Genomic DNA, 26,210 nt, shown 5'->3' on the forward strand with positions numbered 1-26,210 from the left:
AGTGTAGAGGTGAGGTGGCTAATGGCTGTGAGACTAATCCATCAACCCCCATAACAGAGTCTGAGGAGTGGACAAGGGCCCCAGCGAATTCGGAGAGGGCAGAATAAGTGGCCCTAGTGTCAATTAAAAATGAGATTGGCTTACTTGCCACCACAGTCATTACCTGAGGCTCTGTCCTGATGATGTAAGTCTGTGGGTCCCTGTCAGGGCCTGGGCAGCTTCTTCAGTGGCCAGTCCCAGGAGGTCTGGGAGCTCCAAACTGGATCCAGAGGGCAGCCGTGCTGGACTGGCTGAGGCCCGACCTGGAGGGATCAGACTACAGTCTGATTTCCAGTGGCCGTTCCCTTCCACACCTTGGGCAGGCCCAGGCGGGGGTCTCTGGTTTGAGCAGGACTTGGCTCTGTGTCTTTCCTTGCTGCACTTGAAGCATGAGCCCAGAGGCTTAGTCCTTCACTTACCTGCAATTGGAGGACTGGCACTTCGTTTGGGGTTCATGAGAGCGGTGGCTAGGAGCTGGAAGGCCTCCTTCTGGGCCTCAGCTTGGCCTTATCTCACTTTGGATTTTGGATTTAAGTCTTCTCATCTCTATTATTAAAAACCTTAAAGGTCAGGTTAACGAGATCTTTTTGAGGGGTTTGTGGACCTGTATCTATTTTTTGAAGTTTGTGGCATATGTCGGGGGCTGATGGGGATATAAAATGGGTGTTTAGAAGAAGGGTTTGCTCTGGGGTGGTGGGGTCTTAGTTGGTAAATTTCTATAGAGGAGGACAGGGGGACATAAATGTCATGCCAAGTCAGGACATTGGACTGGGTCAGGCTCCTTAGTAAAGGTGGTCAGGTCAGTGGAAAAAACCTGAGATGCCTCTCAATCCATGTGAGGCTGGACATAGAGAATGGGACATGGACTCAGACTATGCCCTCAGTTCTTGCTGCCTCCCTCAGGGGTAGAATGGATGCGGGAAGAGAAGAGGCTGTTGAGGAAGGCAGTCTTTGAGTGGCCTGAGAATGAGTGTTAGATGGGAAAGGCTGTTTTAGAGCTCACATTCTCAGGATTTGGACTCTCAGGGACTGGGGAGAAGGTGGTTGCTGGTTAGGAGGGTCTGGGTTTGGGGAATCTACTGTTGGTGAGGGAGAAGATGTATAAGGGGGTGGAGGTTGGTGGGAGAGGTGGAGAGGAATGGTCGGCTGGGTTGAAAGTGTCAGAAGACAGAGAAAGGGGCTGAGGACCAGTTTGAGGGGCGAAGAGGACTTTGTGAGGAGGATCTGGTGGGTGGAACATGAGGAGCAAAGCGAGGGGCAGTAATGGAGGAAAAGAAAGCCTGTACGTAAGGGATCTCTGTGGCCTTCCCTGTCCGGTGGCAGAAATTATCTAGGTCCCTGAGAATGTTGAAATCAAAAGTGCCATTCTCGGGCCACTGAGAGCCATTATTGAGTTTATATTGTGGCCAGGCAGTGTTACAGAAAAAACGAGCTTCTTTGGTTTGATATAGCCAGAAAGACCAAGGGTCGAGAGATTGGTGAGGAGACACCCTAAAGGTGTGTTTGAGGGGGTTTGGATTGAGAGGTCCCCATCACTGGAGGGAAGGGCTATCAGAGGTTGGGGAAGGAACAAGGAGCATCCTCCTGTTCACTCACCCAACCTGGAGAGAGAGAGAGAGAGCAAGAGCTGGAGGGAAGGTTCTGAAGTCATCACGTCTGGAACACTGTCCCCATGTAGAAAAGTATTCCTGGCCAGGCACCTGGGCTTTTGAGTACGAGAAGCAGACGGGAAGTAGACGAGAAACCCTGAGGCCCTAATGTCCCTCCAGGTCACAGGGAGCGAGGAAAAATGGGGTGGGGGTAAGTTGGGTCTGAAGGCCTACCGGAGAGCAGGAGGTGAAGAGATCCCCACGGTTCCGGTTCCTCGTCCAGCAGGGTTTGAGAGGGGGTCCAGGGCAGGCCAATCAACTCAGAACCGTACCACTGAGCAGAGCCAGAGAGTAAGTGTGGGACGAGCTTCTGCTGCCCACTGTTTCCCTGGCACGCTTGGGGCAAGGTCTGAGGATTATCCGTGCTCCTGTGCACCCCTCCCGGGTTTCGGCACCAAAAATGAAAGATCAGTTGGAGGCTGAAAACCAAGTGACACAGGCTTTATTAGAGGAAAGAATGCCAGGCTGTCTCCCAAAGGGAGAGCAGCAGCCTGTGCAGTGGTTAGAACTTTTTTTTTAAGGAGAATGAGGAAGGCACGAGGGCTTGGAGTACTTGGCGAGAGCTGGTTGGTTAGTCAATGTATATGTCCATACAGGGTGTTCCTTCTGGGTTGGGGCCATATTCTAGGGATGGGTGGGCTTGGTAATCACATTCCAGGGAAAGGTCAGTAAGTCATCGCCATTTCAAGGATGGGTGGGTTTAGTAATCACATTCCAGGGAAAGGTGAGTCTATCATACACCCCCCAAAGTCAGCACTTCTTCCTACAGTTCTCCCTAATACAGAGAATTCTGGGTGACATCATGCAAGCAGATAAGGTGAAGGGATGTGTCTTCTCTGTATGATTTATTTCACTTAGTATAATGCTTTCTAGGTTCATCCATGTTGTCTCAAATGGCAAGATTTCATTCTTTGTATGCCAGAGCCATATTCCACTGTGTAAATGTACATCTTCTCTACCCACTCATCTATCAGTGCCATCTACCTGCCCTCAGAGTCTTCAGCCATGCCAACCCGCCTCAACGCTGTGGGTGGGATGAAAAAGAAGCAGGCCTCTTAGGAGTGCCCTGCATGGGGCGGGGCGTGGGGGGGTGTAGAGGGAGAGGGGAGGTGAAGGGAGGGGAGGCGCGGGCTCACTGCTCTCACTCCCCCATGGGAGAAGTGTGGGTCACAGGGTTAATCTTGACTGAATTGTGCTGCCTCAGAGGAGGGGTGACATGGGGAAGTGAAACTGCTCTGCTTCCACTATTCAGTGCATCCATTCCTGGAGATTTTGATCCGCTGCACTCTAGGCTCCCATAGAGGAACTCTGGCCCACAGGTGGTTGTCAGAACTGGTATTTCTGTGGAGGGATGAGTGCTGAAAGGTCCTGTTCTGCCACCTTACTGACATCATTATTTGAAATGGAAAGTGTTTAAAGGCAGCATGAGAGTGTCATCCAGGTTGACGACTACAGGTTGACAACTACAGGTTGAGACTACAGGTTGATGACTACAGGTTGACGATAACAGTTTGACAATTACCCATCCAAAGCTCCTGACACTTAGGAGTATGAGGCACTTCATAATTTTCTGGTGAGTTAGGGTCCACTTAGCACAACAATGCAGGCATTCGGGCTTTTATTTAACCATCTCATGCCCACCTTTGCTACAGCCACACTCTTGTTCTGTTTCAGTCACAGCAAGACTTGGTAAGATCTTAAAAAGCATGGGCTTTGCAGCACTGAACACGGGTATTCACACACACTAACAATCAGTCCTCCAGGGGGACTAACCATCGTACAGTGTGGCCAGCTTGATGGAAACTGTGGTGGCATAAGGAAGTGCGTACATTTGGTTTTGGAGGGGAACTTACCTCCTCTTTGGCACGTCCAACAAGTTAAGCAAGTGCTCATTGGTCCCCTGATGCAGCAGGGACTCAGGTCTCAGTATCTCATCTGTTCACTAAAGACCATCCTGAGGAAAGTTATCTAAGGAGGACCTAGGGCCCATTAGAGCTAAGGGGGTCATTTGCACATGCATGTGACTTCACTGTGAATATACGACAAAGGCCTATGACATAGTCAAGCCACTGCCAACTCTCTCTACATGACACGGGAAAACTCTTTCAATCTAATCAGTAAGATCCAGCTGATTTTGTGCTTCCCTTCTCTCTGCTCTTAGCAACATGCCCTCCACGTTTGAGAGAACTACCAAGAAATTGGTCAAAGAGATCGGAGACCAAGAGCTCAGACCTGTCAAAAGTTTGCTGAGCGCCACCAAGATACGCCGGTTTTCTCTAATACAGAGGAAGAAGGCTCGGTCTTGGTTTTGGCAACGACCTGATGAACCACTTGATGCCTCCCTCATGGACATCCTTGAACCAGGTTCTTCGGTCCCAGGTATTGTCAGCCAGGGGCATAGGAGGCAGGGGCTGCAAAACAAGGGTGCAGGGGGAAGGGGTGCAGCCTGCAAGACATGCTGAGACACCCACACAGGGGACCTCATCATTCCTTAGGGTTAGGACAGTATCCCTGTTATCCAGCCCCTGGGTGGAGCCAAACGTCCTCAGGAGTAATTTACACTCAAAATGTTGGCTGATGAGTTAGCTTCTTGGTTGAGAGATTTGGTTGAGGGGGAGAGCTGGGGCAAGCTGGGGCTCAGTCATTCGGTTTTCGTGCCATTTCCCAGCTGTTCCAGAGGGAATTCTTGGCTGAACCTCAGGTACCTTGTTCGTTTCCAGATGCTGCTGTGGAAGTGTCTGTCCTGTTCAGTGACACTGAGGTCTCAAAGCAGCAGGCGGCTGGAAGCGTGAATGCTGGGGCAGAAGTGGGCTTCTCGGGGGAGACTGCTGCGTGTCAAGAGTCCTCCCTTGACATCCAGATTGTTAGCACCCCACAAAAATCCTGGACAGAGCTTCAGAAGAGGTGAGGACAGGGGGAGGTACCTGGTCAATGGGCCCCACACGGAGCTCTCCTTGTGGGCAAAGAGGCTCAGAATGAGGAAAATGACACCCCAGATCACACTGCCCTTTTTGGACGTTCACCTGTTCATTCCTTCATGGAACAGTGATCAGTTATCTAATAAGTCTTCATTAAATGTGCAGTTGTCACCTGGCTGGTGTGGCTCAGTGATTGAGAGTTGATCTATGAACCAGGAGGTCATGGTTAGATTCCCTGTCAGGGCACATGCCTGGGTTGCAGGCTCGATCCCCAGTGGGGGCGTGCAGGAGGCAGCTGATAAATGATTCTCCTCCTTGATGTTTCTATTTATCTCTCCCTCTCCCTCTCCCTTCCTCTCTGAAATAAATAAAAATCTATTAAAAAAAGAAAAAGCTGCGGTTGTCCATTACTATGCTGTTTTGTGGTGAGACTAGAGTAATAACAAGACAGATAAAAATCCCTGCCCTCAAGTGTATTTTCTGGGGGAGGGGACATGCAGTGAGTGAGAAAAATAAGCAATAAAAAATAAAGTATTAATTTAAGTGAGGCAAAGGCTCTGAAACTCTGTTTAAACAAAGTATGGCTCAGGGTCTTAGAATCTAATTTACCTCAGTGCCTGTGGGAAAAGACCTTTTAGAAACAAAGATTTCAATTTAAAGAGTATTTCTTTTAAAAATATATTTTTATTGATTTCAGAGAGGAAGGGAGAGGGAGACAGCAATAGAAACATCAATGATGAGAGAGATTGGCTGCCTCCTGCACACCCCATACTGGGGATCGAGCCTGAAATCTGGGCATGGGCCCTGATTGGGATTTGAACTGTGACCTCCTGGTTCATAGGTTGACACAGAACCACTGAGCAACACAGGCCAGGCCTAAGTAGTATTTCTATCAGTGCAAAGAAATACTAAAGCAACTAATGAAAATCCCAGGCTATTGGAGACTGAAAGCTACTTTGACCGGGTGTGGCACAGTTTCTCCTGGTGTCTTGTAAGACTTATTAGAAGTAACATTTACAAAGACTTTGTGGTGTACAAGAGTATTTGGGTTTTAATGAAGGAAAATAAAATAAAATTTGTCCTAGAAATTTTTCAGCAGTTGAAGAGGCTCCAATTTGAGGGACACTTTTTATTATCCAGCAGCAAGAAAAAAAGTCTGTCTGAGGTCAAACTTGCAATGTGAGAAGAAAGGCAGTGAGGCACTTTTGGTAAATGGATGTGGGTGGTGTCAGGAGCTGGTGGAAGGGGGGCTGGAGGGAGGGGCCTATTTAGGTCTCTCTGTGGAGCTAACAGTTGAACTGAGACCTGCAGAATAAAGGGAGCAAAGAGCAGGAGGATAGTGGTCCAGATGAGGGGTTTGGAGCCTGGACCAGGACCAGCCTGGCGTTTCCAGGAGCCGCGGAAAGTCAGTGAGGTGGGAGCTTAATCAACCAGGATGAAGGTGACAGAAGTGAGGCTTGGAGGTGAGTGAATGTCAGATGACACAACATCTTAGAGACACGGTAAGGGCCTTGACTCACAAGGGGCGACGGGAAAACCCATACTGGCGGCTCAGTGACCTCCACTGAAAAGCAATGCGAGGATCTCTCAGTATTTCCCTCCACTCTCTACAGGGCGCCAACCCAGTGGGGCCTTTAGTGGAATGAGAGTTGAGCCTGAGAACGGAAATGCAGAGGAAATCTGTCTTCAGTACTTTCAACCCGTCACATCCCCTGCCCTGACCTGCATCTTCATGGCAGCCCTCCTAGCCACCTGCCAGGGACAGTAACTCTGTCCACATCTCCATGTGCTTGTCCTGGAAACTCATCCAGCACCTCCTGCTTCATCACGTTTATTTGTTTGCTCCTCCCCACCTCGGCTGTGCCTCTGGACAATGGTCGGGCTCCCTAGGGGCTGTTGTCAACCACGTGGACCTGTCCACTCCTGGCCTCTTCAGGTGGGAGGCCCTGGCACTCGGCATCTATAAACTGCCCTCTAACAGGACCAATATAATTTTGGAAAATGCCCATGCCTTTCTCAAAATGGCCTGCATACTCTCCTTCTCACGCCCCCATCAGAAAATGGGGGCCCCTCCACCCTGCGTAGCAAAGAAAGAAGATGTTTCACTTTCCTTGGTAACGTACCCCATGTGCCAGGATATTTCTGCCTGTGGCGGGAACACCCCTTCCAGGTCCTGAGGAGGAGGGTGACCCAGGGCCACCTGAGAAGGCATCTCTTCCCACTCTGACCCTCTCCTCCCCACAGGAAACTGCTGGACCCAGAGCCGTACTTTCTGAAGCAATGCCGGGAAGCAGGGGTGAATCTGTATGTTGTGACCGAGACTGTGGAGCTGCGCAACAGCCCTGTGCTGCCGGATCTCAGCAGCGCGAACGTCTCAGGGAAATTCTTCTTCCCTCTGAATATTTTTGTCAAGGTATGAGGTGGGGACACTGATCGATAAAATAGCAAGTAGATTTAATTATGTGGTATTACATTTGCTTTGGTAAGGGATGGATTCTGGCAAATCTAAAGGGGTTTTATGTTGGAAGAAATGCGAGACCCCACTACCAAACCTCAGTGGTTGAAGTTCCCTAAATGCCGTGGCTTCCTGAGAAGGATGGGTAGCAGGCGGGAGATTTAAGTGCCTTCAGGCTCATAGAAATGATATAACTCACTCACAAAAACCAGCGATAGTACTTTCAATTATATAAGTCAATTCATTTATCAGATAGTGTGTGCTATAATGTGCTCTTATACGTTATATATTTTATGTGTAGTTTGTCCTCACTTAGAAGAATTAGAAACTCAAGGAAAAAAACGGGACTGTGAACTAATTTCCCCAAGGTCGGTGATTTTGTCCCAGAGGAGGGGAGTTTGAACAAGTGAAACATTGCTCCAGTGTGAAGGGTGTTTGATTTTCAGCTTTCGGTTTCCATCTGCTTGGGCTGGGAAACTGGCTTTCTGAGAACAGGAGACAATCTTGGGTCACCCCCCCCCCCCCCCCCCCCCCCCCCCCGTCACCGCTCTTCCCAGGCAGACAGGTGCTAAGTGTTGGCCATGGGCTGTGATGTTAAACAGTTTGTGTATCACCTTGGTCATGGTTGCATCAATTTTGTTTTGGTCAATCAGACAAAAGATCAATGAGGAAATGGAGGACTTGAGCAATGCCATGTAGATTAATTGAACTATATTCCCTAACAGACATAAACAGGACATGCTGCCGAGTAGCACACCTGGAACATTCTCCAGAAACCTTATCAATCTGACCAAGTTTAAGAAGCCTGAAGTTACACCAGATATCTTTTCTGCCACAGTGGAATGAAACTAGAGATAAAAAACAAATGGAAAACTAACACATTCACAAATATATGGACACTAAGAAATACACTCTTGAACCTCCCATGGGTCAAAGAAGATACCATGAGGGAGATCAGAAAATATCTCTAGACAAATGAAAATGAAAATACAATACTGTACTGTACACCTAAAATTGGTGAAATACTACATTTTTGGTGTTTTTTATTTTTACCACTACAGAAATTAAATGGAAGAACTACCTAATAACAAAAAAGCTTTACAAATCTCAAACTATTTTTTGTAGAACTAAAATCCATTTTGCTTTTATAGCAAGAGATTGAGTCTTACTTGTATCCTCAAATATCTTATTGTCATGTTCCTATTGAACAAGGTATAAAATCATAAAGCCCTTCCCCACCCCCACCCCAAAATAGTGGAAATAACAGCAAACAAGAAATATCTGACTTCTTTCAATATCCCCTTACTTTTAATATATTTTCTTTATCTGTCGTTTTCTGCAGTTTGAATTCATAGGTCTAAAATTTTAAACTTTATTTTTATTGATTGGAGTTCTCTGAGCTTCCCAGACCTGTGATTTTATGTCTGACATTAACTTGGGGGAAATAGTCAGTTATTATTGTTTCAAATATTTCTTCTGTTCCTTTCTCTTCTCCTTATATTACCATCACATGTATGTTACAACTTTTATAGTTGTCCCACAGTTCTTGGATATTATGTTTCATTTTTTTAGTCATTTTTCTCTTTGCTTTTCAGTTTTGAGATTTCTGTTGAGATTTCCTCAAGTGCAGAGGTTTTTCTCTCACTTGTGTCCAGTCTACTAATGAGCCAAACAAAGGGTTTCTTTATTTCTCTTGTAGTATTCTTATCTCTCTAGCATTTCTTTCTGATTTTTTTCTTATAATTTTCATCTCTCTGCTTACATTACCCATCTGCTCTTGCATTTTGTCTGTTTTCTATTAGCTCTCTTAGCAAATTAATCACAGTGGTTTAAAATTCCCAGGCTAAGCATTCCAATATCTATGTTATAATTGAGTCTGATTTCAGTTTGACCTGTCTTTTAAAATGGTGTTTGTTGCCTTTGAATATTCCTAGTAATTTTTGTTTTTGTTGAAAGTTGGACATGATACATGTGATAAAGGAACTCTGGTAAATCGGCCTTTAGTGATATGGCAGTAAAATGTATGAGAAGGGAAGCACTCTATAGTCCTATGGATGGGTCCCAGCATTTTCTTTTTAGTGAGCCTGTGCCCTGGGCTGTGGACTCCCAAGAGCTTCTCAGTGCTCTCTCCCCTCTTGGATGTGGCAGGAGGGTAGAGGGAACTAGATTTGGATGACGCCCTTGCCCTACATGGAAGATTAGAAGAGGTTGGAGTTGGGTATTACCCTTTTATCAATTGCTTCGGCTCCTATAAAGAGTAGGAAAATGAAAGCCTCATTAACAAGAGGAAGTGACTAGGTGTATTTGAATCTGAAAAATCGAATCATTGCAGTACCAACATGGAATTGAGGGATGTGAAGGTAAACACGGATGAAATAAGGAAAAAAGAGCAGGAACTAGAAACCAGGAGTAGAGAGGGTGGGGGCAAGGGGCTGCTGATCCCTTTTCTCATGAGCTTTCTAGATGTATTTGACTTTAAAATGACATGCATGTATGACGGTGTCACCTGGCTTCTGTTCCCAGGGTGAAGCACAGGGAGGGGGTCTCAAAGTGAGAAAGAAGACGTTGACTGTGCCGAAGGGCTCGGTGCTGGCCTATACGAGGAAGCAGCTGGTTTTCTATGGCAGAGAATGGGGTAAGCAGAGGCTGAGGAGGTGGTGGGGCAAGGGGGCCTGCTTTTCCTGGGAAGAGAAATGAGAAGGGGAGACCGTCATCAGGCAACCTTGGCCTCTCTACCTGTTCAGAGAGAAGCAGCATTTCCCAGCTGTCCAGGGCACACATCACCACTAACCACAGCCACCACCAGGCAAGATTCCACTGAATTGTTGCTCTGGGAGGCAGAGAGACAGAAGGGGTCCCCAATGTGGAGGTGTGCTTAGTGCTGGGCGAAGCATGATTCTACAACCATCCATCTCTATTCCAGGTCCCCCCACTCTCAGCAGCTCACCTGGGGGAGCCACAGAGACCTCCCAGGTTACCCATAACCCCACGGTAAAGGCCATAACATATCAGCACAACCACGAACAAAACTGCAGAGGCAGAGTCCTAACCATTAATGCAGAATTGTGTCTGCATCACTCCCTCCCTCACCTGCATCAAGATGTACCTTTCTACAATACACAGTGGGTTCCAACTTCACACGGGAGAACCATTTGCGTCAAATATAACTACAAACAGGGTCAAATAGTGGATGTTGTAAACACAATCAGCTCAGGGTCCTTTGCCTCTCCTGCTCAAATGTGGAGTCCCAGGGTTAGCCAGCCTGAGGAGGGGTCCAGCTCCTCAGAGATCAGGGGCTGCACTCACCATACAGAACACTTTCCACTTCTCTCTCTCTCTCTCTCTCCCCCCTCCTCTCTCTCTCTTTATCCTATATAATAAAAGCCTAGGTGGCATTGTGCGATGTTGTCACAAGTTGGCCACCGCAAGATGGCCACCAAAAGATGGTCACCACAAGATGGCTAGTAGGGGAGGGAAGTTGTGGGAGACCAGGCCAGCAGGGGAGGGCAGTTGGGAGCCATCAGGCCAGCAAGGGAAGGCAGTTGGGGGTGATCAGGCCAGCAGGGGAATAGTTAGGTGTCAATCAAGCCGGCAGGGGAGCAGTTAGGGGGTGATCAGGCTGGCAGGCAGAAGTGGTTAGGGGCAATCAGGCAGGCAGGCAGGCGAGCAGTTAGAAGCCAGCAGTCCTGGATTGTGAGTCAGACATCCCCCAAGGGGTCCCAGATTAGAGAGGGTGCAGGCCAGGTTGAGGGACACACCCTCCCCCGTGCATGGATTTCACCCTCTAGTATACTAGAGGCCTGGTGAATGACATTCGTGCACATGGGGTGGAGGGGGTGAGGAATGGGACCACTCAACCTGGCCTGCACCCTTTTTCAGTCTGGGAGCCCTTGAGGGATGTCCAACTGCTGGCTTAGGCCTGCTCCTCATCAGTCGGACAGCCTTAGTGCTGCCCCCGCTGTACTCACCAGCCGTGAGCTGGGCTTCTGGCTGAGCAGTGCTCCCCCTGTGGGAGTGCACTGTCCACCAAGGGGCAGCTCCTATGTTGAATGTCTGTCCCCTGGTGGTCAGTTCGTGTCATAGCGACTGGTTGTTCTGCTGTTCAGTCAATTTGCATATTACCCTTTTATTGTATAGGATATCTCACACACACACACGTATACAAACTCACTGTTCACTATAGAGTCCTCACTGCAACATGTGGTGAAGGGTGGGTCCTGGTGTCAGTGACCTCCTGTCACTGGCTGTGGATGGAATGAGTATGAAGTCTCCAGTCTTGTGGGGTCTGTGGCTGAACTCAAACTTCCAAATTATGTTTTGAAAGTGTTGACAAGTGTGAACTAAATGGCGTTAGAGTCCAAAGACTAACCTCACAGCCATGTCTGCAAGTCATTTCCTGCCCACTAGGGGGTGCACGAAGCTTGTCTGTTTCTACAGTTCAGGCCTAAGGGTGACTAGCAGGAACTTTTACACAGAATGGCCCAGTGCAGTGAGCATTGCACTTCCATGAACTAATTTCATCCTCCTAACACCTCATAGTGTAAACTAATACAAAGAACAGTTCAATAAGTTGCTTGCTTTGTGGCTTTGGAGAAAATAAGAATTCCTCCGTCCTCCATGTTATCTATGAAATGGAAGTGAGATCTTAGCTCCAGAGCTGATGGAGATGAATGCCTGATAAGGTGGCTGAGCCAAATCTATCTTCCCTCTTTCCAGTTCACCTGGACCCTTCCGCTGGACTGACCACAAGGTCAGATCTCTGCCATCTCACAACCCCTCACTCACGCATGTCCCCTCTTCCCACCCAGTGTCCCCTCACTGCCCACTTCCTTAAAGAATCTTCTGCACCCTGCTCACTCCCTACCTGCTGTCCATGCCTCGCCCCACTGCAGTCTGTCCTCCTGGGAATTTACTCACATCATCATCAACAACCACACACTTGATTATTCCTGCCTTGGACTCTCTTCTCCCTGGATACTGCATCACCATGGTCTTGGGGTCTCCTATAATGGGACTGCTTTCCCTCTGCCTCCTTCCTTCATGGGCTCCTCACCCTTGTCAAATGCGTCAATATGATTGCTAGACAAGTTTCATAACTATGAACATTTCTCTATGTGAAATGTGAAACCACCCAGGAGGAGGGCAGGAAGGGAGTAGATGTGTGAGGGAGGAGAGTGGGGAGAGGAAGACAAAGGGCAGGTAGGAGCCGATTTCTTTCCTTGGACAAGGCAGTTCTCCAATGTGAGACTAGAGTGGGTAACCATCATCCGGTGCCTATGGAAACTGCAGGTTCTAGCTTCCTTTTTAGAGAGCCTAGTGCAGAAGGTATGGAGTGAGGTCAGGGACTCTAATGAGTTTCCACAAGTGTCCCAGGTGATTCTGATGCAAGGGGTCCCCAGGATCCCTGAGCAAAGCTGCCACACTTGTCCCAGAGGAGGAAGTGTAAGAGTGCAGGTGCTGGGATGTGAGGGGCTCCAGCAGGGATACCCTGCTCTGCTAACCCGAATTCTTCTCACCCAGAAATTCTTCACATCATATTTCATAATGATGCGGAAACCTTTCAAGCAGGTGAGTTGGCCTTTTAATAATGCTTAGACCTCAGTCCCAGTGAGACCTTGACCCCCTTAAGACACCCATAAACACCCTGCTGGGGCTCAGCCCCAACAAACCCACAAGGAAACCTTCCCCAGCCAGGTTCTTCCATCACCTCCTCATCTCACTGCTGTGACACAGGCCCCTGACCCCAGGGAGAGCCACATGTCTCCTTTGAGTACTGGGGTTGGAGTGTGTGTGTATGTGGGGGTGGGTGGGTGGGTAGGGGGAGCAGAGACTAAGCCTTTGTGAGTGATCACTCCTATTTCTCTTTCCAACAGCAAGCACAATCCTTAAGTGGACAGGAGACTGTAGAGCCAGGAAAGTGGGATGTGATCCCTCCATGAGGCCCCATTTACAACCAAAACCCCATGTGATTGCCTTTGCCATCCTCACCTGGGCCACTGGGCTCTGGTTCCCTGGACAAAGAGCAGGGGTGGATGGAAAGGAGAGGTCAGGGAGTAGGGGGCAGAATGTAGATGAACTGAGAGTCTTCAGAGACTAACTCTTGAATGGTAATTTAATTTCTCTCTAGGCAGCACAAGACGCTCCATCCACCCACTAAGAGTGTGTGTTTGCTGGGGTTGAGAAGGGGTCCTCCTTGTGAGCAGAACAGAGTGTCCCTGCCTTTGCCACCATAGACCCTAGGCCTGGCCCTAGTTTCTGTAGGTTAGGGAGGGTAAGGGAGGTTGGGGAAGGGTCAAGAAAGGTCAGAATATTGGAGGGATGGACTGGCATGGAGCAGGAAGAGATTAAACAAGAGGTGGGTGGCAGTAGAAGGCAGAACCCTTGGAATGATCTCTAAAGGAAATATGGTAGAGGAGAAAGGGAGAAGATCACTTGTCATTCATTTTCAAGCCAGAATACAGGAACCCTTTTGACTAGGTATTTACTAAGAGGGAACCTGGAGCCTGCTGGGTAGGGAAGACCCAATCTCAGAACCCATTTGGAGGTATCCAAGCAACTCAGAAAACTGAGTTTTACTTCCAAATTTACACTTTGCTCAGCCCCACTTTTCATTTATTTATTACTCTTTCCTTATTTATTCACTCTTCTCCTCTCTTCATTTAATTGTGGGTGCATGCAACAACCAGCTCAGGGTCCTTGGTGCCTTTGTGCCCGAATATTGAGTCCCAGGTAGAGGCCAACCTGATATGTCTACTTGGAGATTGGGGGTTCCCTCAGCACATATAAGATTCTCTCTCTTTCTCTCTCTCTCTCTCTCTCTCTCTCTCTCTCTCTCTCTCTCTCTCTCTCTCACACACACACACACACACACACACACACACACACACACACACACGTGTAAACACTCACTGTTCACTATAGTCCTCACTGCAAAATCTGGTGAAGGGTGGGTCCTGCTGTCAGTGACATCTTAAAACTGGCTGTAGATGGTATGAGTATGAGCTCTCCAATCTTGTGGGGTCAGTAGCTGAACTCAAACATCAAAATTATGTTTTGTAAGTGTTGACAAGTGTGAACTAAATGGAGTTAGATTCCAAAGACTAGCCTCACAGCGGTGTCTGCAAGTCATTTCCTGCCCACTAGGGGGTGCACGAAGCTTGTCTGTTTCTACAGTTCAGGCCTAAGGGTGACTAGCAGGAACTTTTACACAGAATGGTCCAGTGCAGTGAGCATTGCACTTCCGGGAACTAATTTCATCCTCCTAACACCTCATAGTGTAAACTAATACAAAGAACAGTTCAATAAGTTGCTTGCTTTGTGGCTCTGGAGAAAATAAGAATTCCTCTGTCCACCATGGTATCTATGAAATGGAAGTGAGATCTTAGCTCCAGAGCTGATGGAGATAAATGCCTGATAAGGTGGCTGAGCCAAATCTATCTTCCCTCTCTCCAGTTCACCTGGACCCTTCCGCTGGCCTGACCACAAGGTCAGATCTCTGCCATCTCACAACCCCTCACTCACGCATGTCCCCTCTTCCCACCCCGTGTCCCCTCACTGCCCACTGCCTTAAAGAATCTTCTGCACCCTGCTCACTCCCTACCTGCTGTCCATGCCTTGCCCCACTGCAATCTGTCCTCCTGGGAATTTACTCACATCATAAACAACCACACACTTGATTATTCCCGCCTTGGACTCTCTTCTCCCTGGATACTGCATCACCATGGTCTTGGGGTCTCCTATAATGGGACTGCTTTCCCTCTGCCGCCTTCCTTCTGAACTCCTGACCCTTGTCAAACACGTCAATATGATTGTTAGGCAAGTTTCATAACTATGAACATTTCTCTATGTGAAATGTGAAACCACCCAGGAGGAGGGCAGGAAGGGAGTAGATGTGTGAGGGAGGAGAGTCCCAGAGGAAGACAAAGGGCGGGAAGGAGCCGATTTCTTTCCTTGGACAAGGCAGTTCTCCAATGTGAGACTAGAGTGGGTAACCATCATCCGGTGCCTATGGAAACTGCAGGTTCTAGCTTCCTTTTTAGAGAGCCTGGTGCAGAAGGTACGGAGTGAGGTCAGGGACTCTAATGAGTTTCCACAAGTCTCCCAGGTGATTCTGATGCAAGGGGTCCCCAGGATCCCTGAGCAAAGCTGCCACACTTGGCCCAGAGTAGGAAGTGTGAGGCTGCAGGTGCTGGGATTTGAGGGGCTCCAGCTGGGATACCCTGCTCTGCTGACCTGTCTTCTTTCCACCCAGATAAGCACATTAATGGGATTCCTTCTGGTTTTCAACTTTTCTCAGGTGAGTTGGTCAGGTTCTCTGTTTGGACCTCAGGCCCTGCTGAACCCTTGACCCTCTTTGATCCATAAATACCCAGTTGGGGCTCAGACCCTCAGGGAAACTTCCCCAGCTAGGCTCCTCCATCACCTCCTCATCTCACTGCAGGGACCAACACAGGCCCCTGGCCTCAGGGAGATCCTGTCTCCTTTGAGTGTGTGTTTGGGGAGCAAGGACTAAGCTGTTGTGAGTGACCACTTCTGTTCCTCTCTCCAACACCAGGCATATGTCAGCCACAGTCCTTAAGTGCAAAGGAGACTGTAAAGTGGGATGTGATCCCTCCACGAGGCCCCTTTTTACAACTGAAACCCCATGTGATTGCCTTTGCCGTCCTCATCTGAGCCACTGGGCTCTGGTTCCCTGGGCAAAGGGCAGTTGTGGATGGAAAAGAGGGGTCGGGGAGTAGAGGGCAGAATATGGACAATCTGAGAGTCTTCAGAGATTAACTTTTGGGTGTTCATTTGATTTCTCTCTAGGCATCGGCGAACCTCCCAGTGGTGAGTGTGTGTTTGCTGGGGTTGGGGAGGGTCATTGTACTCATCTGGTGAGCAGGGTAGATGACACCTGCCTTTGCCACCATGTCCCCCGGGGAGTGGCCATAGGTCTGTGGGATGGGAAGGGTAAGAAAGGGTTGGGAATGGTCAGGAAAGGTTGGAAAGTTGGAGGGATGGACTGGCAAGGAGCAGGAAGAAGTTCAGGAAAAGGAGGGTGGCAGTAGAGGGCAGAACCCTTGGAAGTGTCTCTAAAGCAAATTTGGCAGACCAGAAAGGGAGAAGGCCACTCTTTCTATAAAGAATACAGCAACCCTTCTGACTAGGTGTTTACTAAGAGGGACCTGAAGCCTGCTGGGTAGAGAAGACCCAGTCTCAGAACCCACATTGGAGGTTTCCAGCAACTCAGAAAACCGAGTTTTATTTTTAAATTTATACTTTCCTTAACCCCAGTTTTCATTCACTCACCCATTTGTTCATTCATTCATTATTAGTTAATTAATTAATTAGTTCCTTCATTTGTGGGTGCATGCAACAACCAGCTCAGGGTCCTTGGTGCCTTTGTGGCCAAATGTTGAGTGTCAGGTAGAGGTCAACCTGATATGTCTACTTGGAGATTGGGGGTTCCCTCCCCACATACAACATTCCCTCTCTCTCTTTTTCTCTCTCACACACACATACGTGGCATGCACACACACACACACACACACACACACACACACAAACACACATTCACTGTTCACTATAGAGTCCTCACTGCAACATGTGGTGAAGGGTGGGTCCTGGTGTCAGTGACCTCCTGTCACTGGCTGTGGATGGAATGAGTATGAAGTCTCCAGTCTTGTGGGGTCTGTGGCTGAACTCAAACTTCCAAATTATGTTTTCTGGTATTGACAAGTGTGAACTAAATGGAGTTAGAGTCCAAAGACTAGCCTCACAGCGGTGTCTGCAAGTCATTTCCGGCCCACTAGGGGGTGCACGAAGCTTGTCTGTTTCTACAGTTCAGGCCCCCCACCCTCCCCTGCCTTCCCTCTCAGGTTGTACAGTCTCTTTGATGCTTCTATGTCTCTGGCTCTATTGTTCATCAGTTTATGTTGTTCATAAACTAGGGTGACTAGCAGGAACTTTTACACAGAATGGCCCAGTGCAGTGAGCATTGCACTTCCGTGAACTAATTTCATCCTCCTAACACCTCATAGTGTAAACTAATATGAAGAACAGTTCAATAAGTTGCTTGCTTTGTGGCTTTGGAGAAAATAAGAATTCCTCTGTCCTCCATGTTACCTATGAAATGGAAGTGAGATCTTAGCTCCAGAGCTGATGGAGATAAATGTCTGATAAGGTGGCTGAGCCAAATCTATCTTCCCTCTCTCCAGTTCACCTGGACCCTTCCGCTGGCCTGACCACAAGGTCAGATCTCTGCCATCTCACAACCCCTCACTCACCCGTGTCCCCTCTTCCCACCCCGTGTCCCCTCACTGCCCACTTCCTTAAAGAATCTTCTGCACCCTGCTCACTCCCTACCTGCTGTCCATGCCTCGCCCCACTGCAGTCTGTCCTCCTGGGAATTTACTCACATCATCATCAACAACCACACACTTGATTATTCCCGCCTTGGACTCTCTTCTCCTTGGATACTGTGTCACTATGTTCTTGGGGTCTCCTATAATGGGACTGCTTTCCCTCTGCCTCCTTCCTTCATGGACTCCTGGCCCTTTCAAGTAATTAGTAAAACTATTGTTAGGAATTTCAGAACTTTTAAAATTTCTCTATGTGAAATTGAAACCATCCAGGCGTAGGGCAGAAAGTGCCTAGATGTGTAGGGAAGAGATGTGTCTGGGAGAGGAAGACAAAGTGTATGAAGAATGTGCTTTCATTTCCATCGACAAGGCAGTTCTCCAGTGTGAGACTAGAGTGGGTAACCATCACCCGGTGCCTATGGAAACTGCAGGTTCTAGCTTCCTTTTTAGAGAGCCTGGTGCAGAAGGTACGGAGTGAGGTCAGGGACTCTAATGAGTTTCCACAAGTGTCCCAGGTGATTCTGATGCAAGGGGTCCCCAGGATCCCTGAGCAAAGCTGCACACCAGGCTCAGAGGAGGAAGTGTAGGGGCTGCAGGTGCTGGGATGGGGGAGGCTCCAGCAGGGATACCCTGCTCTGCTGATTTGGCATCTTCCCACTTGGACATTCTTCACATTATAGATGAATATACAGATGATGATGATGATGAGAAAACCCTTTTAGGAGGTAAGTTGGCCATAATGCTTAGACCTTGACCTCCCCTTTGTAAATTTAATTCTTTATTGTTTAAAGTATTACATATGTCTCCTTTTTCTCCCATTAACCTCTCCCTGGCTGTTCCCATCCCTCAGCACATGCCCTCACTCCCCTACTGTCTGTGCATATGCGTTATGCTTATATACATGCATACAAGTCCTTTGGTTGATCTCTTACCCCCCACCCTCCCCTGCCTTCCCTCTCAGGTTGTACAGTCTCTTTGATGCTTCTATGTCTCTGGCTCTATTGTTCATCAGTTTATGTTGTTCATTATATTCCACAAATGAGTGAGATCACGTGATATTTATCTTTCTCTGACTGGCCTATTTCACTTAGCAAAATACTCTCCCGGTCCATCCATGCTGTTTTAAATGGTAAGAGTTTCTTTTTTACAGCAGCATAGCATTCCATTGTGCAGATGTCCCCCAGTTTTTTAATCCACTCATCTGCTGATGGGCACTTACGCTATTTCCAAATCTTAGCTATGGTAAATCGTGCTGCTATGAACATAGGTGTACCTTGACCCTCTTTGACTCATAAACATGCTGCTGGGGCTCAGCCCTGGCAACCCCACAGGGAAACCTTCCCCAGCCAGGCTCCTCCACTATCTCCTCATCTCACTGCTGTGACCCACACAGGCCCCTGACCACAGGGAGATCCTGTCTTCTTGAGTCCTGGGGTAGGAGTGCGTGTGTTTGGGGAGCAGAGACTAAGCTGTTGTGAGTGTCCACTTCTGTTCCTCTTTCCAACAGCAGGCATATGTTAGCCACAGTCCTTAAGTGGACAGGAGACTGTAAAGTGGGATGTGATCCCTCCATGAGGCCCCTGTTTTACAACCGAAACCCCACGTGATTGCCTTTGCTGTCCTCATCTGAGCCATTGGGCTCTGGTTCCCTGGGCAAAGGGCAGTTGTGGATGGAAAAGAGGGGTCGGGGAGTAGAGGGCAGAAGGTAGACAGACCGAGAGTCTTCAGAGATTAACTTTTGGGTGTTCATTTGATTTCTCTCTAGGCACTGACGAACCTCCCAGTGGTGAGTGTGTGTTTTTGGGGTTGGGGAGGGTCATTGTACTCATCTGGTGAGCAGGGTAGATGAGACCTGCCTTTGCCACCATGTCCCCCGGGAGTGGCCATAGGTCTGTGGGATGGGAAGGGTAAGAAAGGGTTGGGAATGGTCAGGAAAGGTTGGAAAGTTGGAGGGATGGACTGGCAAGGAGCAGGAAGAAGTTCAGGAAGAGGAGGGTGGCAGTAGAGGGCAGAACCCTTGGAAGTGTCTCTAAAGCAAATTTGGCAGACCAGAAAGGGAGAAGGCCACTCTTTCTATAAAGAATACAGGAACCCCTCTGAGTAGGTATTTACTGAGAGGGACCTGAAGCCTGCTGGGTAGGGAAGACCCAAAATTGGAGGTTTCCAGCAACTCAGAAATTGAGTTTAATTTTCAAATGTTTACTTTCTTTAGCCCCAGTTTTCATTCATTCATTCATTATTTCTTTATTAATTAACTAGGGGCCTGGTGCACGAAATTCTTGCACTGTGTGGTGGGAGAGTGTCCCTCAGCCCAGCCTGCCCCCTCTCACATACTGGGAGCCCTCAGGCGTTGACCCCCATCACCCTCCAATCACAGGATCGGCCCCTTGCCCAGGCCTGACGCCTCTGACAGAGGCGTCATGCCTGGGCAGGGGACCCTCATTTCCCCCCATCACTGGTTCTGCCCCCAGCCCAGGCCTGATGCCTCCGGCCCAGGCATCAGGCCTGGGCAGGGAACCCCAAGACCCCTCCGATTGCTGGCTCTGCCCCTTGCCCCGGCCTGATGCCTCGGCCAGAGGCGTAAACCCCCATCACCCTCCGATCGCCTGATCGGCCACTTGCCCAGGCCTGACGCCTCCGCCAGAGGTGTCAGGCTTGGACAGGGGACCCCCATCTCCCCCCGATCACTGGCTCTGGCCCCCACCCAGGCCTGAGGCCTCTGGCCCAGGAATCATGCCTGGGCAGGGGACCCCCATCTCCCTCTGATCCCTTGCTCCACCCCCCGCCCAAGCCTGGCGCCTCTGACCCAGGCTTCAGGCCTGGGCAAGGGGACCATCATATCCCCCCAATCCCCAGCTCCGCCCCCCGCCCAGGCCTGATGCCTCGGCCAGAGGAGTTGACCCTCATCACCCTCCGATCACCAATCACCGGATCGGCCCCTTGACCAGGCCTGAGGTCTCCGGCAGAGGTGTCAGGCCTGGGCAGGGGACCCCCAGCTCCCCGCGGTAGCAGGCTCCGCGCCTTCCCAGGTCTAATGCCTCTGGGCTAGGGGTCAGGCCCGGGCAGCGGGGACCTGCAGTGGCAGCGGGGAGTGCCTTGATTGCGTGGCTCAGCCCCTGCCCCTGCAGGACGCCTCTGGTTGAAGCGTCCGGCCCGGGCAGCGGGGACCCGCAGCTGCAGCAGCCCCGCAATCGTGGGCTCCACTTTAGGCCCAGGCAAGGGACCCCTAGCTCCTGGGACTGCCAGCTTCGACTGTGCCCAGCTCCCATCGCTGGCTCCACCCCTACTTCCTGCTATCACTGGCCAGGGCGGCAAAGGCGCCTGATTGTCCAATCATGGCTGGGGGGCAGGGCAAATGCCGTGCCTTTGCCCTGCCCCCCAGCCCTTAGCTCCCCCCTGGGTTTCCAATCACTGTCAGCGGCAGGGGGCTTCTTCCTGCTTTCCCTTTCACCTCCATGCATTGTGCCTACGTATGCAAATTAACTGCCATCTCTGTTGGCAGTTAACTGCCATCTTAGTTGGCAGTTAATTTGCATATAGCCCTGATTAGCCAATGAAAAGGTAGCGTCGTATGCCAATTACCATTTTTCTCTTTTATTAGTGTAGATTATTTCCTTCATTTGTGGATGCATGCAACAACCAGCTCAGGGTCCTTGGTGCCTTTGTGCCCAAATGTTGAATCTCAAGTAGAGGGCAACCTGATATGTCTACTTGGATATTGGGGGTTCCCTCACCACATATAACATTCTCTCTCTCTCTCTTTCTCTCTCACTCACTCTCTCTCTTTCTCTCTCTCTCTTTCACACACACACACACACACACACACACACACACACACACACACGTGTACACACTAACTGATCACTATAAAGTCCTCCCTGCAACATGTGGTGAAGGGTGGGTCCTGGTGTCAGTGACCTCCTGTCACTGGCTGTGGATGGAATGAGTATGAAGTCTCCAGTCTTGTGGGGTCAGTGGCTGAACTCAAACTTCCAAATTATGTTTTGAAAGTGTTGACAAGTGTGAACTAAATGGAATTAGATTCCAAAGGCTAACCTCACAGCCATGTCTGCAAGTCATTTCCTGCCCACTAGGGGGTGGACGAAGCTTATCTATTTCTACAGTTCAGGCCTAAGGGTGACTAGCAGAAACTTTTACACAGAATGGCCCAGTGCAGTGAGCATTGCACTTCCATGAACTAATTTCATCCTCCTAACACCTCATAGTGTAAACTAATACAAAGAATAGTTCAATAAGTTGCTCGCTTTGTGGCTTTGGAGAAAAGAATTCCTCTGTCCTCCATGTTATCTATGAAATGGAAGTGAGATCTTAGCTCCAGAGCTGATGGAGATAAATGTCTGGTAAGGTGACTGAGCCAAATCTATCTTCCCTCTCTCCAGTTCACCTGGACCCTTCCGCTGGCCTGACCACAAGGTCAGATCTCTGCCATCTCACAACCCCTCACTCACGCATGTCCCCTCTTCCCACCCAGTGTCCCCTCACTGCCCACTTCCTTAAAGAATCTTCTGCACCCTGCTCACTCCCTACCTGCTGTCCATGCCTCGCCCCTCTGCAGTCTGTCCTCCTGGGAATTTACTCACATCATCATCAACAACCACACACTTGATTATTCCCGCCTTGGACTCTCTTCTCCCTGGATACTGCATCACCATGGTCTTGGGGTCTCCTGTAATGGGACTGCTTTCCCTCTGCCTCCTTCCTTCATGGGCTCCTGGCCCTTGTCAAACACGTCAATATGATTGTTAGGCAAGTTTCATAACTATGAACATTTCTCTATGTGAAATGTGAAACCACCCAGGAGGAGGGCAGGAAGGGAGTAGATGTGTGAGGGAGGAGAGTCCCAGAGGAAGACAAAGGGCGGGAAGGAGCCGATTTCTTTCCTTGGACAAGGCAGTTCTCCAATGTGAGACTAGAGTGGGTAACCATCATCCGGTGCCTATGGAAACTGCAGGTTCTAGCTTCCTTTTTAGAGAGCCTGGTGCAGAAGGTATGGAGTGAGGTCAGGGACTCTAATGAGTTTCCACAAGTCTCCCAGGTGATTCTGATGCAAGGGGTCCCCAGGATCCCTGAGCAAAGCTGCACACCTGGCCCAGAGGAGGAAGTGTTGGACTGCAGGCGCTGGGATGTGAGAGGCGCTATCTAGCAGGGATACCCTGCTCTGCTGACCTATCTTCTTTCCACACAGATAAGTACAGCAAAGCGAAGCGTATATGTCTTAGATTTCCAGCAGGTGAGTTGGTCAGGTTCTCTGCTTGGACCTCAGGCCCCGCTGAGCCCTTGACCATCTTTGACCCATAAACATGCTGCTGGGGCTCAGCCCCAACAGACCCTCAGGGAAAACTTCCCCAGCCAGGCTCCTCCACCACCTCATCTCAAAGCTGTGACCCACACAGGACCCTGGTCTCAGGAAGATCCTCTCTCCTTTGAGTACTGGGGTAGGAGTGTGTGTGTTGGGGAAGCAGAGACTAAGCTGTTGTGAGTGACCACTTCTGTTCCTCTTTCCAACATCAGGCATATGTCAACCACAGTCCTTAAGTGGACAGGAGACTGTAAAGTGGGATGTGATCCCTCCACGAGGCCCCTGTTGTACAACCGAAACCCCACGTGATTGCCTTTGCTGTCCTCATCTGAGCCACTGGGCTCTGGTTCCCTGGGCAAAGGGCAGTTGTGGATGGAAAAGAGGGGTCGGGGAGTAGAGGGCAGAAGGTAGACAGACCGAGAGTCTTCAGAGATTAACTTTTGGGTGTTCATTTGATTTCTCTCTAGGCACTGACGAACCTCCCAGTGGTGAGTGTGTGTTTGCTGGGGTTGGGGAGGGTCATTGTACTCATCTGGTGAGCAGGGTAGATGAGACCTGCCTTTGCCACCATGTCCCCCGGGGAGTGGCCATAGGTCTGTGGGATGGGAAGGGTAAGAAAGGGTTGGGAATGGTCAGGAAAGGTTGGAAAGTTGGAGGGATGGACTGGCAAGGAGCAAGAAGAAGTTCAGGAAGAGGAGGGTGGCAGTAGAGGGCAGAACCCTTGGAAGTGTCTCTAAAGCAAATTTGGCAGACCAGAAAGGGAGAAGGCCACTCTTTCTATAAAGAATACAGCAACCCTTCTGACTAGGTGTTTACTAAGAGGGACCTGAAGCCTGCTGGGTAGAGAAGACCCAGTCTCAGAACCCACATTGGAGGTTTCCAGCAACTCAGAAAACCGAGTTTTATTTTTAAATTTATACTTTCCTTAACCCCAGTTTTCATTCACTCACCCATTTGTTCATTCATTCATTATTAGTTAATTAATTAATTAGTTCCTTCATTTGTGGGTGCATGCAACAACCAGCTCAGGGTCCTTGGTGCCTTTGTGGCCAAATGTTGAGTGTCAGGTAGAGGTCAACCTGATATGTCTACTTGGAGATTGGGGGTTCCCTCCCCACATACAACATTCCCTCTCTCTCTTTTTCTCTCTCACACACACATACGTGGCATGCACACACACACACACACACACACACACACACACAAACACACATTCACTGTTCACTATAGAGTCCTCACTGCAACATGTGGTGAAGGGTGGGTCCTGGTGTCAGTGACCTCCTGTCACTGGCTGTGGATGGAATGAGTATGAAGTCTCCAGTCTTGTGGGGTCTGTGGCTGAACTCAAACTTCCAAATTATGTTTTCTGGTATTGACAAGTGTGAACTAAATGGAGTTAGAGTCCAAAGACTAGCCTCACAGCGGTGTCTGCAAGTCATTTCCGGCCCACTAGGGGGTGCACGAAGCTTGTCTGTTTCTACAGTTCAGGCCCCCCACCCTCCCCTGCCTTCCCTCTCAGGTTGTACAGTCTCTTTGATGCTTCTATGTCTCTGGCTCTATTGTTCATCAGTTTATGTTGTTCATAAACTAGGGTGACTAGCAGGAACTTTTACACAGAATGGCCCAGTGCAGTGAGCATTGCACTTCCGTGAACTAATTTCATCCTCCTAACACCTCATAGTGTAAACTAATATGAAGAACAGTTCAATAAGTTGCTTGCTTTGTGGCTTTGGAGAAAATAAGAATTCCTCTGTCCTCCATGTTACCTATGAAATGGAAGTGAGATCTTAGCTCCAGAGCTGATGGAGATAAATGTCTGATAAGGTGGCTGAGCCAAATCTATCTTCCCTCTCTCCAGTTCACCTGGACCCTTCCGCTGGCCTGACCACAAGGTCAGATCTCTGCCATCTCACAACCCCTCACTCACCCGTGTCCCCTCTTCCCACCCCGTGTCCCCTCACTGCCCACTTCCTTAAAGAATCTTCTGCACCCTGCTCACTCCCTACCTGCTGTCCATGCCTCGCCCCACTGCAGTCTGTCCTCCTGGGAATTTACTCACATCATCATCAACAACCACACACTTGATTATTCCCGCCTTGGACTCTCTTCTCCTTGGATACTGTGTCACTATGTTCTTGGGGTCTCCTATAATGGGACTGCTTTCCCTCTGCCTCCTTCCTTCATGGACTCCTGGCCCTTTCAAGTAATTAGTAAAACTATTGTTAGGAATTTCAGAACTTTTAAAATTTCTCTATGTGAAATTGAAACCATCCAGGCGTAGGGCAGAAAGTGCCTAGATGTGTAGGGAAGAGATGTGTCTGGGAGAGGAAGACAAAGTGTATGAAGAATGTGCTTTCATTTCCATCGACAAGGCAGTTCTCCAGTGTGAGACTAGAGTGGGTAACCATCACCCGGTGCCTATGGAAACTGCAGGTTCTAGCTTCCTTTTTAGAGAGCCTGGTGCAGAAGGTACGGAGTGAGGTCAGGGACTCTAATGAGTTTCCACAAGTGTCCCAGGTGATTCTGATGCAAGGGGTCCCCAGGATCCCTGAGCAAAGCTGCACACCAGGCTCAGAGGAGGAAGTGTAGGGGCTGCAGGTGCTGGGATGGGGGAGGCTCCAGCAGGGATACCCTGCTCTGCTGATTTGGCATCTTCCCACTTGGACATTCTTCACATTATAGATGAATATACAGATGATGATGATGATGAGAAAACCCTTTTAGGAGGTAAGTTGGCCATAATGCTTAGACCTTGACCTCCCCTTTGTAAATTTTAATTCTTTATTGTTTAAAGTATTACATATGTCTCCTTTTTCTCCCATTAACCTCTCCCTGGCTGTTCCCATCCCTCAGCACATGCCCTCACTCCCCTACTGTCTGTGCATATGCGTTATGCTTATATACATGCATACAAGTCCTTTGGTTGATCTCTTACCCCCCACCCTCCCCTGCCTTCCCTCTCAGGTTGTACAGTCTCTTTGATGCTTCTATGTCTCTGGCTCTATTGTTCATCAGTTTATGTTGTTCATTATATTCCACAAATGAGTGAGATCACGTGATATTTATCTTTCTCTGACTGGCCTATTTCACTTAGCAAAATACTCTCCCGGTCCATCCATGCTGTTTTAAATGGTAAGAGTTTCTTTTTTACAGCAGCATAGCATTCCATTGTGCAGATGTCCCCAGTTTTTTAATCCACTCATCTGCTGATGGGCACTTACGCTATTTCCAAATCTTAGCTATGGTAAATCGTGCTGCTATGAACATAGGTGTACCTTGACCCTCTTTGACTCATAAACATGCTGCTGGGGCTCAGCCCTGGCAACCCCACAGGGAAACCTTCCCCAGCCAGGCTCCTCCACTATCTCCTCATCTCACTGCTGTGACCCACACAGGCCCCTGACCACAGGGAGATCCTGTCTTCTTGAGTCCTGGGGTAGGAGTGCGTGTGTTTGGGGAGCAGAGACTAAGCTGTTGTGAGTGTCC

The 26,210-nt window shown here is 49.1% G+C and overlaps 1 protein-coding gene across 2 annotated transcripts in view; it reads left to right on the top strand.

The window, feature by feature from the left end:
* Positions 1-26,210, top strand: part of LOC118670592 (gasdermin-C-like) — a 75,389-nt gene that overhangs the window by 18,317 nt on the left and 30,862 nt on the right. Inside the window, exons 3-14 of one of the 2 annotated variants that reach the window (XM_036337656.1) lie at positions 3,850-4,067; positions 4,409-4,592; positions 6,851-7,019; positions 9,585-9,696; positions 12,582-12,629; positions 15,313-15,357; positions 15,870-15,890; positions 18,085-18,129; positions 19,170-19,190; positions 22,611-22,655; positions 23,192-23,212; positions 25,407-25,451. In XM_036337656.1, coding sequence (XP_036193549.1) covers positions 3,854-4,067; positions 4,409-4,592; positions 6,851-7,019; positions 9,585-9,696; positions 12,582-12,629; positions 15,313-15,357; positions 15,870-15,890; positions 18,085-18,129; positions 19,170-19,190; positions 22,611-22,655; positions 23,192-23,212; positions 25,407-25,451 — 970 coding nt within the window. In that variant the 5' untranslated portion in view covers positions 3,850-3,853. The remainder of the gene's footprint in view (positions 1-3,849; positions 4,068-4,408; positions 4,593-6,850; positions 7,020-9,584; positions 9,697-12,581; positions 12,630-15,312; positions 15,358-15,869; positions 15,891-18,084; positions 18,130-19,169; positions 19,191-22,610; positions 22,656-23,191; positions 23,213-25,406; positions 25,452-26,210) is intronic. The other variant, XM_036337657.1, reaches the window with a different exon arrangement.

The sequence above is a fragment of the Myotis myotis genome, unplaced genomic scaffold, assembly GCF_014108235.1.
Source record: "Myotis myotis isolate mMyoMyo1 unplaced genomic scaffold, mMyoMyo1.p scaffold_m19_p_16, whole genome shotgun sequence".
Classification (NCBI taxonomy): Eukaryota; Metazoa; Chordata; class Mammalia; order Chiroptera; family Vespertilionidae; genus Myotis; species Myotis myotis.